This window comes from Gopherus flavomarginatus, chromosome 8 (genome assembly GCF_025201925.1).
Source record: "Gopherus flavomarginatus isolate rGopFla2 chromosome 8, rGopFla2.mat.asm, whole genome shotgun sequence".
NCBI lineage: Eukaryota > Metazoa > Chordata > Testudines > Testudinidae > Gopherus > Gopherus flavomarginatus.
The window spans coordinates 62,980,175-62,998,344 of NC_066624.1; the positions used below are offsets into that span (position 1 = coordinate 62,980,175).

Sequence of the window (18,170 nt, forward strand, 5' to 3'; positions counted from 1 at the left end):
CTGGTGCAAGGTGAGGAGGTGCTGCTGCAGGAAAGGAACAGCAGACGGAGGAACAGACAGGGAAGGGGGAGAGAACAGAGGCAGAATTAGTGCTGTAAACCTTACGAGCATATCTGCCACTGATTGTGACACGAAGGTACTGAACAACTAAGGGATAATAACTAGATGTTTAGTTGCTACGTAAATGCCACATTCTACCCTTGATCTTTGAGAGTTCTGCAGGTGGAGGGGAGTGTTTAGACCTAAATTAATATGCTGACCCACAGAGCATAATTAACACTGGAATTAGCCCTCTGGCCATCCCAGGGCTAGCGCATTCCCGTGGCGAAGCTGTTAATATTCCCACAAGTATCAGCAGCTCCCAGTGAAGTAACTGTATTCTCTGTATCTGCCCATCACCCAGCCACCTTGCAGCTCCTGAGACAGGGCCATGGCATTGAGACTGGGGCAGGTAGTATCACAGATGCTAAGCCCGTCCTGTCCCTACAGGGAAGCTGAATGGCTGGGGGTGTCTTCGGGGGCACATGAGGACTTGGGGGGCGGGGTACAGTCACACGGCTCATTGGGCACATCAGCAATGCAGTTATTAACCCCCCAACATACCCTGCAGAGACGGTACAATGCCACGGGGACAGCAGTTGGCTGGTCCCTGTGCTGGCCCCAACCACTCAGCAACATTTCAGTACCAGGAGCCTCTGAGCAGTTGTGATGGGGACCAGTGCAATCCCGATGGGTTCGACTCTCCACATCCCCTCAGAGGGAGCCGATGGTGCAGCTTTAAACTGATGAGCGTAACAGGCTTCTCCCTCTGTGAAAGCCACAGAGCTGCTGGCAGGCCCGGGTCCCTGCTTGCAGGAGATGGTCTGGATGTGCATCCCCGAGACCTGACCTCTTCCACTGCATGCACCTCTGGCAGGGCTTGTGCTGGGGGGCTGAGTTTGCCCCAAGTGAGCCTGGCCTCAGCAGGGAGAGCACAAGGGCTTTGCAACGTGCTGGGCTAGTGAGGCAGTGCCGTGCAATGGCCAGCCGGGAGCCTGTCAGTACCAGGGCAGAGCTCACCCGCTTTGCCATGGCTCCTGGCTGGCTGACAGCTCCAGGGCTGGCCCCAGCGTGGCCACAACCCTTCCTGGGCCACACTTCCCTTGGCGAATGCTGCGCGGTTGGCACAAGTGCAAAGTGACTAGCCTGGGCAGGAAGAGGCAGGCCCAAGGCAGTGCGGATCACCCTGCTGTCGATAAAATGGTTTCCTTCATGCAAGCTACTGCAGGGCCGCCCAGAGGATTAAGGGGGCCTGGGGTCTTCGGCGGCAGCGGTCCCCCCACCGCCGAATTGCTGCTGAAGACCCAGCACTTTGGCGGCGGGTCCCAGGGCGGAAAGACCCCCCGCTGCTGAATTGCCGACAGCGACTCGGAGCAGAAGAAGCTCCAGGGGCCCGGGGCCCGCAAGAGTTTTCCGGGGCCCCCAGAGTAAGTGAAGGACCCCGCTCCAGTGGCCCCAAAAAACTCGTGGGGGGCCTCTGCGGGGCCTGGAGCAAATTGCCCCTCTTGCCCCCCCGGGCAGCCCTGATCTACTGGTCTGTTTGGAGCAGAGATGTCTCCCTGGCCCCTGCTCCTTGAGTGGCTGCTAGTGGATCAGGGCTAATGGGAGACCCAGAAAACAATGTGATTATCCAGCAGGGCAGCACCTTGAGGCTCCACCCAAGCTCAGTGCCCCTGAGAGACAGCCCCTGCCCCACAAAGCCTGGAGCTGGTCACTCAGGAGCAGGGGGATGGGGAGACACCCTGTATGCAGCCGCAGGATGGGGCAGTCACAGCACAGGTTTCCCCAGGGAAGCACTGCAGGTAAGCTGAGGGCTCAGTCTGCAGGGCACGTTAGAGGGGGCGCCCGGGGTCAGATGCAGGAGAGAGCTAACCTCACCCAGCCAGTATGGCAGTTGGGGAGCTCTCCCTTTGTGGGGACAAGGGGAGGTAGGGAAGGGCGTTCTACCCACAGACAGTCCATGACTCACCCCCAGAGGTGACAGTGGGGCTGAGACTAGACGCCACATCTGCTGAGTGCCAGCCAGGGCTGGCACCACAACCCTGCCCCAACTCTCACCACACATGGAGTGAGAGTCGCCCTTCTGTGAGTCTGCTGGATTCATTTCAGTGCCGGACTCGTCCACTCACTCCTCAGGGACAGAACCCAATGCAGCCAGCCACTGTGTCTCCAGTGGGAAGGGCTGGCCCATCCCTGGGACAAGGGAAGCCACAGCCAACGCCAGTGACTGCTAAGATCCAGCCTCTTGGGAGCAGTTTAAAACCCTCCTGTCAGCAGAAGACACTGCGCTGAAGACAGAAATTTGGAGGGAATTTGAAAGCACTCGTGAGAGAGCTGCTACTCCACCTCTCCCCATCTATTACCGATTGCCTGGTAATCATTCCCAGAACCTACTGCGACATACACACCTGCCAGCATGCATGACACAGGACGTGCGGGGAAGAGATTGAGGTTGTTTATGTGGTTATTACTAGGCTGTCCCTTTAAAAAATCCAAGGATGCGCAGCGAGGATGTCAGTGACAGGCAGATGCTGTCCAATTACATCCCATCTGCATGGTGTGTGGCTTGTGTGTATGCCGAGGCAAAGGAAAGGACCACAGAGATGGAGACATGAGGGCTGAACAGACAGCAACAAGTGGTGGATGGGGTTTAAACCCCGCTAGCCCTGCCAGATCTCACCCAGACTCAGGCATACCGGGCTGCAGGGACAGCAGTGACTACACGCTTGGCAGCTGAAGGAGGAGAATAACAAAACCTGAATGGCAGCCAAATGGTTTTACTTCAGCTCAGGTAAGGTGCCTTTTCATTGCTGATTTAGCAAACAAGAAGTGCCATTAGCATGTCAGGTTTCTAGTGATCTCCCACCCTACCGAAGCAGCAGTCTTGTATTCAGGGAGAGGAAAGCGGGCTGTTAGGAAATATGCCCTTTCACTAGTTATTAGCTACAAAGTACCCTGCCCAGCCTAGGTGACTGAGCATATTGCAAATGGGTCCGATTGGAAGCTGTGCCGCACTGGCATTCGCTGTAATGAAAGAACTCTTGCTCCAAACATTGCCAGGCAGCTGAGGAAGATGCAGACAGGCTGGTAGTAAAATTGTGCTTCCTAGTGAAATGAAGCTGGGCATAATCATTGTTCCCTGTTGCTTGGCGTGGCCATGACCCCTCTAGATAATCAAACTTTCAGCTCAGTGTCTCGCTTCAGTTTTCAAAAGCCAGTTTAACGTGGATTTATCAGGCTAAATTCTGCACTGATCTTACACCTGTGGAACCCCATTCATAGAAATGGTTTCTGGATCGAATGGAAGGAGTTGGCTTTGACCTATAAAGCCAGAAGACCTTGATTCAGCATAATACTTTAACTTCAAGCAGGTGCTTAATCCATCCCTATTTAGGAGAGTGTTTAAGCACATGCTTAAGTGCTTGGCTGAATTGGGGCCTAAATGCTTTGGGACCTGCTGAGTGGAGACCCTGCCTCTCTTGCCATGCCAGGATGGCCAGATCTGGGGTCAACAGAGGAATTCCATGAGGGTCTTGCAGAGCTAAAACAAGCTCCTCTGCCAGTCTGCACACACTGCATTAGGTGCTGCAGAAAGTGTGGGGTTAGATCTAGGCTGGGCAGGGCAGGCTGGGGAGTTGCTGTGGTTGAGCTCAGCTGGGTCTGGACCAATGCTATTGTTTGTTCTTGTATTTTGTGGCAGGGGTGCCCATAGCCTGGAGCAGGTAATCCTTCTAATTAGTGTATTAATCCAACTCACTCAGAGCCCCCCTGCGCTGAGGCAGGACCAAGTAAACCTAGACTAGCCCTGGCAGCTGTTTGTCCAAACTGTTCTTAGCAACCTCCAGTGATGGGGATTCCACAACCTCTGTTTGGAAGCCTGTTCCAGAGTTAACTACCCGGAGCGCTAGGCAGCTTTTCCTAATCTCTAACCTAAACCTCCCTGGCTGCAGTTAAACCCATTACTTCTTGTTCTACCTTCAATGGACATGGAACCATTAATCACTGTCAGAGGTGGCACATGAGTCTTCCATTTGGGGCGGCTCACACATAAGTGCCAGAAGCTCCCTAGAAGCTGGGGGCTGGGGGGTCAGCTGCGCCTGGACCGTGGCCCTGCCACTGAGGCCCCGTGCCCAGTCATTCTCTTCCCCCGAGGCCCTGCCCTCACACTGGCTCTAAAGCCCGCTACCCTAAGGCTCCGCCCGCCCACTGCTCACACCTCTCTGCTTCTTCCCCCGAGACTCCCCTCACCCACTGCTTGCTCCTCTCCACTCCCTTCCCAGAAGGGTGGGCCACCAAGGGGCCATCACTTTTTTCTGCCTTAGGTGAGTGGAGGGCGGAGGGTCCTCAGGGAAGGAGGCGGAGCAGGGACAGGAAGAGGGCAGGGCCTCAGGGGAAAAGGCCAAGCAGGGGTGGGAAGAGCCAGAGTGAGAGTAGGGAATCAGGGGAAGAGATGGAGCAGAGCATGGGCGGGGCTCCCTAATTCTATGGGGCTTTGCTTCTGGTGCCCAAAGGTAGCAGCGAGCTAGTGCGCCTCCGGAGGGGTGACCCATGCCACATTTGCGGTATTTCTCCTCCCTGCATCGCTGGCCTTTTGCGGGGGCTCAGCCTCCCCTGGCCTCTTATACATGCCATCCATGATCACCATCCTCTCTGTAACAGACCTTCGCAGATTTGAGGATGGTTCTCAGGTTCCCCCTCAGTCTCCTTTTCTCAAGACTAACCATGCCCAGTTGTTTTGCCTTTCCTCTCAGGGCAGGTTTTCTAAATCGTTTATCATATTTGTTGCTCTCCTCAGGACTCTCTCCAGTTTGTCCTCATCTTTCCTAATATTTGGCTTTATTTTGTTTTCAAATTAGTGTTAACTCCCATCCCCAAGTCCTATACTGATGAAATCACCATTTGTTTGGAGAACAGGCGTGTGTGTGTGTGTGTGTGTGTGTGTGTGTTAATTTCACTGTTGCCATCTCTCTCAATCCTAGGTGATATTTAGTGTTTTTTTCTTAAAGTTCCAGCTCCTGGAGTCATGTTATCCCATTATAATGTCAGCTTTCATTTTTTAAAGTAACTTTCTAATTGTCCTGGTTGCAAAGAAAAGCTTGAAATTGTGACCTCCAAAGGCTCACACACTAGAGGGCAAATCAAAACAACCCTGCTTTGATTATTTGTTGCAATCTCATGATTTGCAAGCCAATCTCACAAATTTGAATGGTCTGGTTCACAATTTTTTTTAACGCTTGAGGTTGGCAAGATTGTCCCAGCAACAGATTATAACATCTCTCGTGCAATATCAGTTCTGTGATGGGGCTCCACCTGTCCCATTCACTATTTAGTGGCAACACCTTTGCACTTGTGCACCTGGTCCCCAGGGCCAGGAAGGCTCCACAGCGGGGCATAGAGTGGGGAATTACTTCCCTGTGCCAGTGTGTATCTGTGTCACACTCTGGCCTTCAATAACTGCCCCTTTCATTTAAAAATCTGAAAAATGCAGAGAAATAACTTTCATCTGAATTGACCCTATCAGAGAAGATGGTAGATGACCTTGTTAGGGGATGGCGCACAGAGTTAGCAGATTAACCTAGTGCTTGCTTTGCTAATGTAGATCACACACTGAGAGATCTAAGTGTTTCATAGTGTCAAGAAAAATAATGTCAATTTCCCCTCCCTCTTTTTGCTGTCAGAAACGAAAGAGCGCACTTTGAAAGACAAGAGAGTACGTGACTTGCCTCCAGCTAGTCATGTTGCACACCTGGAGAGGTTAGCTGGCAAAGACTAACATTTCCCCAGCAGCCATGCAGAAGTGTGCCCCGTTGAGACGATGATCAGAATGTTCCTGGCACACCCGGCAACCTCACTGGCACAGCTGTCCTCCACCTGCGTTTTCTTCTGCCTCCTCCTGTGCATCCCTCCTGTGTGGACCGCCTGCCCCCAGTCCTGCCAGTGCACAGACCACTCGGGAGCCATGGCTGTGCTGTGCAGCTCAAAGCATTTGGATGAAATCCCAAAGGACATTCCCAAAGATGCTGTGTTTGTGAAGCTCGATGCAAATAAAATCACCCAGATCCCCAACAATGCATTCAAACACCTGAACCACTTGGAAGAGCTGGACCTCTCCAGAAACGCCATTGAGAAGATAGACATGGCAGCTTTCAGAGGTGTGGCAGATGGGCTGCGGACACTGGATCTTTCCAATAACCTTATTCAGAGTATTCCCAAGGAAGCCTTAGTCAAACTGAATGCTAAGATCCGCCTGTCTAATAACCCGTGGCACTGTGAGTGCGCTTTGCAGGAGGTGCTCTGGGAAGTGAAGCTAGATCCTGAGTCAGTGAATGAGATCACCTGCCAAACCTCTGTGCGTGAAGAATATGTCGGGAAACCTTTGATCCAGGTCTTGGACTCTGGCGTCAATTTCTGTAACATCCATCAAAAGACCACAGATGTCGCCATGTTCATCACCATGTTTGGCTGGTTCACCATGGTCATCACCTATGTGGTGTATTACGTTCGACACAACCAGGAAGATGCCAGAAAGCACCTGGAGTACCTTAAATCACTGCCTAGCACCCAGGTCCCCAAAGAGACCATCACCACGGTCCTGTAATGCTACGCACCAAGCACCGTGTCAAGAAATGCCTCGGGGAAGCAATCTGCTTCTGACCTGCTTGCACAAGCTTTTCTAGGAGGTTTTTATGTGACATTTGATAGAAACATGAAAATGTATTTTGTTATTAACTGAACCGTGGCCACAAGCTTGTAGGGGAACAGCAGTACCCCTGTTTACGTCACATCCCATGCTGTGGCAGGTTACTCATTGCTAACTAAGACACAACAGGATATGTCCTCGCCGCTGCAGAAGGTTAGAGAGCAGAATCCCTAGTCCTGTCTGCCTCTGTCATTCCAGAGGGTGGTGTTCCAGAAAGTAGAATGTGCAGCTAGAGATCACAAGTCTCCAACGTCTGGAGGGATTGCGGGGATCCTAAGTTGTGCCGCTGAGCAGTCAGCGTCTGCTCAGCACCATCAGTATGAGACCAACACACAGGGCCTGTGTCAGCAACTGACACAGCCGTGTGGCCCTGGAGCCTAAGACATCAGTAACTGCCCCAGGCTGCATTTCCCCTGCCCCACCCCAAGTTCCCTGCTAGAGGGAGCCCGCTGCACTGATAGAGGGGTCAGCCACCATTGCAGCGCCGGCCCCTCCTTGCCCCACCCAGGTGAGAATGCCTTGGGGGGGGCAGGCCGGGGAGCTGCCTGCTCATGCTATGTACTGGTTGGGCTCTGCACACGAGCATGTTGGGGTATATAGAAGAGCCTGGCAGCTCTGGGTGGAAGGCCCTGATCTGGGGCCCTGTGCTGGGAGCATCCACGGTCAGGTAGCTAGATGGGCGCACAAGCCAAAGCATCACATGTTGGTTCCTTCAGCTAGGGAGAACGCCCCAGAAGTGGGAGATCAGTGGGTCACCCTCAGTTTCTGTCATGCCAGAGAGACACACGCTCAGCCCTGGGGCTTCCTACCTGGGTCGCCGTTCAATGGAGTCGACTCGCCCCCACCTGTCCCCTTCTGGTCCTGGGCAACGTTCCCTGATGAGAGGAGAAAAACGAGCTGTTTGCCCAAGCTCTCCCCAGTACTGCCCACCCCAGTCATGAGTCAGACCCCCCCAATCATGAAAGCAGCCCCAAAATCAGGAGGATTTTGGTTTAAAGAGTGCAAGGATGGGTTTGGGCTAGTTTTGGATTTTTGAAAAAAAATTGTGTGACAATCAGTGCTGCCAGCTCTTCCGTGTGTGTGTGTGTGTGTGTGTGTGTGTGTGTGTGTGTGTACATGTGTGTGATAGTTATAGTGCTGCCAGCTCTGTGTGTGTGCATGTATGTGTGTGTGTGAGGAGAGCCTTATGAGAGTCCTTCTCCCAGAGCCCCCTCGTGGGGCATTGGTCACAGGAGGGGATGAGCCAGAACTGCTGGGCGATAGCTAGGTACTGGCTGGGCAGGTTAGCTAGTTACTGACCGCCTGGCTGTGGGGATAGCAAGTTATTGACCAGCCGTCTGTCTGGACAGTTTAGCTAGTTACTGTCTGGCTGTCTGGGCCTGGGGGGAGCTTATTACTGTCTGTCTGTTTGTCTGGGGCTGGAGGAAGGTAGTTTCTGTCTGTCTGGGGCAGGGGCAGCTCCAGGCCCCAGCACGCCAAGCGCATGCTTGGGGCGGCAAGCTGCGGGGGGCGCTCTGCCAGCGCCGCAAGGGGGGCAGGCAGGCTGCCTTCGGCAGCTTGCCTGTGGAGGGTCCGCTGGTCCCGCAGCTTCGGAGGACCTCCCGCAGGCCTGGACCAGCGGACCCTCCACAGGCAAGCTGCCAAAGGCAGCCTGCCTGTCGTGCTTGGGGTGGCAAAATGCCTAGAGCTGCCCCTGGTCTGGGGGAGTGAGTTAGTTAATGTCTGTCTGGGAGTGTTAGCTAGTTTCAGTATGTCTGGGTGGTTTAGCTAGTTCTGTCTGTCTTGGGGGGGGCGGGGTGAGGGGGTTAGCTAGTTACTGTCTGTCTGTCTGGGGGGTGGGTTAGCTAGTTACTGTCTGTACAGGCTTTCTGGACGTAAAGTACAATAGGGGACCTGTGTTGTCATTGTTTGGTTTCACTCTGGGTGTGCAAGTTCCTGTTTCCACACTTGCAGTTTTCTTTTTCCCCCAGCAGTGCTGTGCATGGGGAGCCAGTGCAGGAGGCCGGCTCATCTCCTCCCATGGACACTGTCCCAGGAGAGGCTCTGGGAGAAGGACTCTCCCCAAGGCAGCTGTGGATAATGAGAGATGGTTGGGCTACAAAGGAAATAGCCGGCCCTCACACCTGCCTACAGTTTTACTAGATTCTCAGTTATATCCCCAATGAACTAACAATGGAACGAACTAACAATGGGCATGTGTGCTGCAGAAATAGGGTGCAACCCTGATCCCCCTCCATTGCCTTTGTTGAGGGAAAGGTGGCTGTTCTGACGGTGTTCACACTCCACTACAGCGATGGCTGGCTTTGGTTAGTGAGCAGACCATGCGGAAAAGGGGCCGTTCTCTTACATTCCCACCCAAGTGCCTCCTCTGCTCTGCATACAGCACCTCAGGCAGGCACCAAAATGCTGTTGCTTTTCTAACCTTCCCTTTCTCAATAAAGTCATACTGAACTGCTGAGCTGCTCGGGTCTCGTCCTGTCACGTCATGTGTAGGAATGAGGAGGGGCCTTGTGGGACATGGAAGGGATGGGGCACAGTAGCCAAGGGTACGGTAAAAGCAAAAGAACCTGAAGTTTGCTATGCAGTGTCTTTTAAAGTGTCTCAGACACTGGGTGTAGTTGGGTCAATGGAGCAGAGCTGAAAGTGCATTTCTTCAGTCTAAGGCCCAGCCTGGAACCGATCCCTGGGACAGGGAACCTGAAGTGCTCACTGTCATAGCAATCTTTCTCAGATCTGAACCTTAGAGTTCAGGAACTGAGATACTAGCACCTGAATCCTCTAAGCTTAATTACCAGCTTAGATCTGATAGCACTGCCACCACCCAAAAATATAGTGTTTTGGGGCACTCTGACCTCCCCAACCTTCCCTGGTGACCCCAAGAACCCAGATCCCTTGGGTTCTTAAAACAAGGAGAAATAAACCATTCCTCCACCTTTCCCCCTCCCAGAATTTCCCTCCCTGGGCTATCCTGAGAGATACTTAAATCACCATACAGAGAAGCATCTCCCTTCCCTTCCACAAAGAGGCAAACAGATTCAAGGAAAACAAAGAGAGATTCTATCCCTCCCCCTCCCGTCTCCTCCCCACCCATCCTGGTGAGTAATCCCAACCCCTGGACTAAAACAAGGGAAACAAAACAAAATCAATCAGGTTCTCTAAAAAGAAATCTTTTAATAAAAGAAAGGAAAAGTAAAGAATTATCTCTGTAACTTCAAGATGTAAATATTACAGGGTCCTATAGCTTACAGACACCAGAAAGAGACTTCCCCCCCAGTACCAATACAAATCAAAATATTCCCAGCAACTACACATATAAAAGTTAACCAGCCAGATCCACAATTGCAAATAGAGTAAAAACAATCAAAAAGCCTAAACCGCCTGTTTTTACTTACTATATGAAAAGAAACTTAGAGAGCCTGTAGTAATGTCTGGTCCCTCTCAGACCCTCCGAGAGAAGAACACACAATGGACAAAAAACACACACAAAAGCGTCCCTCCGCCCAAATTTAAAAGTATCTTGTCTTCTGATTGGTCTTCTGGTCAGGTGTCCCGTTCCCTGCTTGTAACCCTTTACAGGTACAAGAGACATTAACCCTTAACAATCTGTTTATGACACTCACAAAGGAGTTTTTGCTGTACAATGGTGTGCATTTGTAACGTAGGCAATGGCTGCGTGTAGTAATAGTTACCACCAGGTGAGCGCGCACAGAGACCTTTCAGCATCAGGCAGCTGCTGTTCGGCTGCCGTGGTTTCAAATAGAAACGACGATAATGTTTGTTAAATTTTATGAAGCCATGAGGAGAGAGAGCATCTCTTGTCTCAACAAGGGTGACCCAGAAAGACATGTAAAGAAAGAGTTGGCCTTGCCAGCCAATCCGCATGGTTGAGAGAGAGAAAAGAAGAGCTGGTGGCACAAGAGGAAGGAATAAAAGCAAGAGGAACTGGGAACAAGAATGCAAACCCAAGGAAAGGAACTGTGAAGAAAAATGGAAGGTAAAAGAAAAGCCTTTAATAATGGGGATTAGCTGCGCAGAGCATTAGAATGTCACTAGTCTGTACGCACACTCAAGCCCCCCTTGCTTATTTGTAAATATTATTACTGCAGGAGACTCGAGTGGCCTCAGCCTGGGTCAGGGCCCCTGTACAGTGCCTGGCACTGTACAAACACATAGACGAGACATTCCCAGCTTCAATGAGCTTACTGGCTAAATGAGCAAAGCAACACACACAGCTAACAACTGCTGCTGCCTCACACCATCGGCTTCATTCATTCCCCAGCTGGTGTTTAGTTGTGCTGAGAACACTTCCGCACCTCCATTGTGTGTGAATAGCACTACCAGAAAAAACTAGCAGCAGCTCAGCAGAGCAGCAAGCGGTCAGGCTTTATTTTGCTACAGTGATTAAGGCTTTGTAAGCTCAGATCTCCTTATGGGGCTGATCCAAAACTCACTGGAGTCTTTCAGTGGGCTTTGGATTTGGAGCTAAAAATCAGCCTGCTATTAAATGCTCTGTGCTGAGCAGCTGGGTGTCTACTGATTATGGGGCAGGCGAGCTACTGAAGCATGATAAAAGAAAGTTCTGTGGCAATGTAAGCAGTGCTACCAATGATTAAGGTTGCCTGGCACTTCCCGTTACAAGACCCTGTTTTCACTTCTTTATAACTTTGCCAACCTTCAGTGGTTAGGCCTGAAATCTTCCTTGCCAAGGCAGCCGCGTGGCTGCCTCAGGCTGAATGTCTTTGGAAAATTTCAGCCAAAACAGTTCAGCCATTCCCAAGAACGAGCTTTGGGGAAAATGCATTGTTTTGTTCATATTAAAAGCAATCTGGTGATCTTTTCTTGGAACCACTCTAGCGTTTCAAAGTGCTGACCACACACTGCGTGCACCAGCCTCACAGAGTGACTGAGCATGCTTCAGCCTACGGCTACATGGCCAATAGGCCTTTTCCTGTCATTGCTGCTTCCAGCTACTTTAAGATGGGGCCGGGCATAGGAACTAAGGACAGGGAGTCACTCAATGACCTCCCCGATGACCCCCAGGCAATGTGGAGGAAGCCATCTGATTTGAATGCAGAAAGGACAAAAGCCAGATCAGGGGAAGGGAGAAGAGTAGCTTGGGACAAGAAGTCTGGTGAGACTGGGACTGAAGGGAGAGAGAGAAACTGGGACTGGCTGCACAAGGAGACTGGGAGTTTGAATATTAACACCCAGTCACAGCCGCTTTCCTTACTCTTACTGTATAGTAGGTGTAAAGGGGTCAGGGCTTTGAACACAGGGTCACCAAGAGGAGACATTTGAGACACACAGAGCTAGGGGCTAGTGCACTGGATGGGCCTGCTGCTGGCCCAGCCGGTTCTGGGCATTGCTTTATAGCTCCAGACACATTCCCTTTCCTCTCCCCGATCCCAGCAAGCCATGGCTCAGCGCAGTGCCCCCAACTGGGAATGCACAAGGCAGGCCAACCACCAACCTCTCCAGCTCTCCCCACATGGCAGCAAGCCACTGACCCCACAATCGGACTATTTCTCTGGCAGCTCAGTGTTGCTAGGCAATGCTTTAGCCCCTCCTTCTTGTGGTTTGGGCCAGTGATCATCTTGGCTAGCCTCTTACTCTGTCTAGCTGCGTAGGTCCTTCTATGGCCCCTCTCTGAAGTGTGTGAGCGTCTCACACACATTGAGGGATTCATCAGCACAAACCCCCTTCTCATTTCACTGCAAGATTCAAAGGCTTGTCAAGAGGATAGTAGCATCCTGCCTTCAGAAGACCATTAACCCAGGATATATGGGGGCACGGCCCTCTAGGGGGAGTTTTCAAGACAGCAAGATCAGGGGAGAAGGAACAGAATATGTTAGACTAAGAGCAGCAAGACAGCCCAAGTACTGAGCAGGACACAAATGTAGTTGATTAATCAGTTTATCAACTGTAGTTCCAGTACATTACAGCTTCTGCATTCTTCTATTTATCCGTCCATCCGAGATTTTAGTGCTCAGCGTACGAGGGGCTATAATCAATAAATCCTGGATCAGGCACATTTTTCTCTGCGTGTTAAACCATATTTCCATATCTCACTCCCAGGCCGTTACCCAGCAGTTGTCTATTTTCCTTATCTTGCCTTTCCATCTACTTGGGGCCGATTTAGGGCTGTTGTTCTTGACTCGTAGTAATGGAGAGAAAATCAGATTGTCTGTTTCCACCAAGAGGAGGAAATTAAATGGAGGAATCAGTGAACTCTGGCATCTGAACCCACTTTACACACCATCTACATCTTTGCTAAGGCAATTTGTTCTCTGACATATTGCAAATGCTGTCCCTGTCAGAAAGCTTCAAGAGCTGCAGCCCTGTACTAAAGGGAGGCTAAGACACATTGTTTCTGCAAGTGATGTGGAAATGGCTTGTATTTCTAACAGAGAGGGAACTGGTGTTTTCATGGATTTCCAAAATGTCCCCCGCACACACAGTTATCACTGCGGCAGTGCCTTCCCGGGGGCTGGGAGTTTTGTAATACTCCAGCTTCATACAGAAATTGTATGAAATAGGCGTGCTGGAGAACTTGTTTTTCCTTACAGCAGTGCCTAGGTTCATTACATTTTTCATTACACCAGTGCCTTGGCTAAGATCCAGTTCCCATTGTGCTAGGGGCTGCACAGACACCTAGTGAGAGATGGTCCCGGCAGAGAGGCAGGACATGGTTTGCCCAAGGTCCACAAAGCAGATCAGCAGCAGCGCCTGTAGAGTACCCTGGTGCCCTGACTGCCAGGTCAGTGCTGTATGACCATGGGTCTGGACCATGCTGTGTGTGCCAAGTATGTATATAACCCTCAGTCCAGCAGAGAACTCCGGCTGTGTGAGTAGTCCCAGTCTGGGAAAGGAAGAACCAGTTCCCCCATGGGGGAAGGGATGGTGTCCTATGTGGGTGTGGTAATAGGGACACTAAGCTGTTTTGCCAGCAGCTGCAGGAAATATGGCACTGGATGGAGACAAAGGGTGGTCAGCTTCCCTAGGCTTCCCTCAGACTCTGCTTGGGAGAGACAGACCAGGGGGCTATGAAGTGGGGATGGAGCCATTTGGGGGTCACTCCCTGGGGCGTGCTGAGAAATGTTCCACTGGAGAGTTGCCAGTTCTGAGCAATGAGCTAAGCCTGGCCCCGCAATTGAGACAGTGAGGGTGGAGCAGCTATCCCTGGGCTCCCACCCACTACAGAGGTGCCAGGAACCCTCATGTCACCACAGCGTTCGACTCAAGTGTGAAACTGGCAGAACTGTGCAATGACCCCCCTTGCACGCATCCCATGTTCGGAAGGACCATGGGACCTGCACGTCTAAGCCTAGACTACTGGCTAGTACTTAATAGCATCGCCCCATCGCACTCACAGGGCAGAACATGCCAGAGCCAGGCACATAAGACTTGCAAATCGGCTCAGGCTCAAGGCCCCTTAGGCCAGTGTCCCATCTGTGCTGGTGGTCAGCGCCGGCTGTGTTTGAAGACGGCACAAGAACCTTTTCGGGGGAGGAGGTAGCTCAGTGTTTTGAGCATTGGCCTGCTAAACCCAGGGTTGTGAGTTCAGTCCTTGAGGGGCCTACCTAAAGATCTGCAGCAAAATCAGTACTTGCTCCTGCTAGTGAAGGCAGGGGCTGGATTTGATGACCTTCCAGCTCTATGAGATAGGTACATCTCTATGTATTAACCACTTTAACAGGCAACTGGGGACTTACCTGAGCAGTAAGCACACATCTTGCTGAACTCAGCCAGCACAGGGCTGTTTTCTCACCTAGTACCAGGCCTGGATTAATCAATGGGCACTCATTGCCCATGCTCAGGGCTCCCATCTGATGTCCCCAGACTGCTGGGGAAAAACAGTAACCCGAGTGGTGCTGTGACCCCAGGGTGCCACTCACTACAATTTGGCCCAGTCGCCCACGAGTGGTGCGGGGCTCTGTGGGTGCAGGGCCGTGGGAGTATGGGATGAGCCGTGGGTGCTAGTGGAGGGGAGCCAGGCAGGGGCAGCCCCAGTCTGGGACTGGAGCAGAGAGCTGAGGTGGTGGTGAATGGCCAGAAGTGGTGGTGGGGGTGAATGGGGGATATTGGGAGGCTGTAGTGTGAGGGGTTGGAGGAGTGATGGGATGGGGGCTGTGGAGTGGGAGGTTGTGGTGTGAGGGGGTGGTGGAGGCGATTGGGAGATACTGGGATGCTGTGGAGTGGGGAGTTGTTGTGTGAGGGGTGGTGGCTGCGGGTCATTGAGGGGCTGTAGAGGGTGTGGCTGGAGGTGTGAGGGGGTGGTGGAATGAGTGGGGGATGTTGGGGGGCTGTGGAGTGAGGATTGAAGGAATGGTGGGGTGGGGATGTTGGGGGCTTGTGGAGTGGGGGTTTGGAGGTGCGAGGGGGTGGTGGAGTGGTAGGGGTGAGTGGGGGATGTGGGGACTGGAGGAGTGGTGGCTGTGGGATTTTGTGGGGCTGTGGGAAGGGGGGCTGGGTGAGAGAAGGTTGATGGGGTGAGTTCTGTGGGCTGTGGGGAGAATTGGGATGTTGGGGGCTGATGGAGCATTGTGAGGGCAATGGAAGAGGTTGCGGGCTGGGGTTGCAGGGTTGGGTTGCTGGGTTGGGTTGGGTTGGGTTTTGGGGCTGTCAGGGTAAATGGGGCTGAGGGATGTTGTTGCGGTATATGGGCTGGGACGGCATGCAGGAGTGCAAGAGAGGGGTGGCTGGGCCAAACCTGAGTGATGCTGTGCCCTGGTGCTCGACCCCTCCTCCCTGACCATAAGCACTAACCTCCAAAGGTTCACACCAGCTGGTAGAGGGCTGGCACGGGCATCCCGATGACATTCTGCCTAGATATTCCTTGTGAGAACCCCAATTTTCATAGCACACAGGGCCCCACATTTCTTTGCCCTGGGCCTGCCTGCAGCAGAAGGGGTTCTCGCTCTTATCCATTCAGCCAAAGCAATGTAGCTGTGCCGGCTATCGGTCTACGTGGACATGCCTCCCGCCCCACCCCCCGCATGCTACGCTCTAGGCCAAAGTACCCCCAGGCGGCACTGAGATGGCAGGAACAGCTGGTGACAGGTGCATGCCAAGGGAGTCTGGCCTAGTGCTGAGGGCACAGGACTGGAGCCTGGAGGGCTGCGTTCTAGTCCCAGCTGTGCCAATCCCCTGGAGCAGATCACCCCTCTGTCCATCCCTCTGCACCCATCATCCCGGGGCCAGCTTGACCATCAGCCCCTGAGGCTGGAGGGCGTTCATGGGGGGCAGCTGCAGCTCAGGGGGTGGCTTGAGGTTCTGGATCCCATGTCATCTCATATAGATTCTGGACAGGGACTCAACCAGAAGGCTCCTATGGAGGGGGCTCAGGATTCTCCCTCCCCTGCCCTGATCCAGCTCTCACCCCACACTCTCTCCCAGCCCCTCCCCTCACCCTCTGACCAGCAATCTCCCCTGCCCCCAGAGCCAAAACCACTCCCCTCCTGCTGCACCACACCCAGCTCTGAGCGCCCCCCTGCACCCAGCCCTGTGCCACGCCCAGACCTGAGCACAAGAGAGGCGGTCAGCCTGAAAAGCACCACCTCCAACAGCAGCCAGGCAGTTCTGGGAGCCCTCAACCCAGACACCTTCTGCACCTCTGCTTCCCCAGGAAGCACCAAAAGTTGGACCCACCCCTCCCAGGGGCTGGAAGGTCCTGATGCCCCCTGCCCCACTCCTCCCCAGGGTCTGGGAATTGCCACAGGTGCCAGGACTGCAAAGAGGGGTGAGGGAAGCAGGCAGAAGGGGGGTGCAACACCACTCAATTTTGGCCCAGCTGCCCCGAGTGGCCGGCCAGATTTCCAGCTTGTCAATGGAGGGACCTGAGCCCTCTACTCCCACCCCTTTGTTACACCCCTGCCTCTATAACAATTTAGCTAGTGCATGTTCTGGGCAACTCATCTTCAGGACCCACAGCATCTAATTGCAATAGACTTTAAAACCTGGAGTCAGACAAATTGCTAGTTGCAGACACAGCCGCTTGTCACAGTCATAGTTTACATGTAGCAATGAAATAGCCCCATGCGGCACTATGACCCAGGAGGTGGGAAAATAACCAGTGGGAAACCAAGGGAAAACATGTCTGAGCTTTTTTTACCCTGTCTGAGCAAGGCAAAAGTGTCAGGCTTTTATGGTGAGCTGAACCCAAACCATTCCCTTGGATTCAATTTGCATCTGCTAATTGAATCGTCTCGTCCCTGCGGCAGGACTCTAAAATACAGTCTGCCCATTTGTCAGGGGCGGGAAGGGAAGATGAAATATAACCAGGGCACTGAGCTTTGGCGCCAGTTGAAATAGCTGCATGAGTTGTTCTGGGACGGTAATTGGAGGCGGGGGAAGGACAAGTGGGTAGTGTGCTGGGGAGAGCAGCGGGAGGTGGGCACAGTGGGCTGCACGCTTTGAGGACAGTTCTTTCTCAGCTGGAGCATTCAAAATGTTCTTTGCAGCTGGCTGGAAAGCATGGCTCTAAACCAGACATTACTGCTTAGGAAAGCCTGACTCAGCCACTCGGTGACACATTGGGATCCAGCCTCACCCAAAGTCCTGGAATCCCTCCTGGCCACCTCTGCTCTCCTCCCTTGGCTAGGCGACACGGACATAGTTGAGGGAGAGATACAGCTCAGGGACTGAACCAGAGCGATCCCTCTCCTCATGTGGTAGCCCTTGAGAGGCTGGAGTTTCCAGGCAGAGAAGCATTCCAAGGAGCAGACTGGGGAGGTATCCCAGCTTTGTCAGTGGTTGTCTGACCCCTGGGAAGAAGACAGGGTAGGATTATAGGCTAAGGCCATGTCAACACTACAGCTGCTAAGCACAGCTCTGGTGCTGAGGCTGTGCTGTTATAGCACAACAGACATGTCCTATCCCCATCCATGCAGTTACTCCACCTCTCCGGGAGGCAGGAGCTAGGTCAATGGAAGAATCCTTCCCTCAGCTGAACGGCGGCTAAGTCACCGGAACTACCGCACACCTCGTTTCACTGCCCTGCGCACTGTAGCTAGGGTGATCTCATTTCTAAATGTCGCCCAGCTCTAGGCAGGAGAGAGGGGAACCACCCGCTGGCTGGGCTGGGGGCATATGAAGGGGGAATGAAAAAGGATGAGTGTGAGGTCAGTTTTAGCAGGCGTGGAATCACATGTCAGCACGTGAAGGCAAGGCAGGCACTTGGCAGTGGGGCCCTAGCTAAGATGGCAGTGGGTTTCCAGGTTCTAGCAGCACAATCAGCAGCAGTGGTCCTGTCACTCATTATACAGACCCTGCGCGCCGAGCAGAATGGGTATCACAGCTATTCTGGAGCGGGCCAGGCAGCTGGGACAGGGTGGGGGCTACCAGGAGAGATCTGGAGCGGAGAGCTGGGCTAGTCAAGGCTTATTCTCTCAGCATGATTTCCCGCAGCCATTGTCAGCTGAGTGCTGCAGGC

At 52.9% G+C, this 18,170-nt stretch overlaps 1 protein-coding gene across 1 annotated transcript; it reads left to right on the top strand.

Moving 5' to 3' along the window:
• The first annotated feature begins 2,633 nt into the window (after positions 1-2,633).
• Positions 2,634-6,806, top strand: LRRC3 (leucine rich repeat containing 3). Its single transcript, XM_050965678.1, has 2 exons — positions 2,634-2,830; positions 5,718-6,806. The coding sequence occupies exon 2, from the start codon at positions 5,855-5,857 to the stop codon at positions 6,635-6,637; it is 783 nt and encodes a 260-aa protein (XP_050821635.1). The 5' UTR covers positions 2,634-2,830; positions 5,718-5,854; the 3' UTR covers positions 6,638-6,806.
• The last annotated feature ends 11,364 nt before the right edge of the window (positions 6,807-18,170 follow it).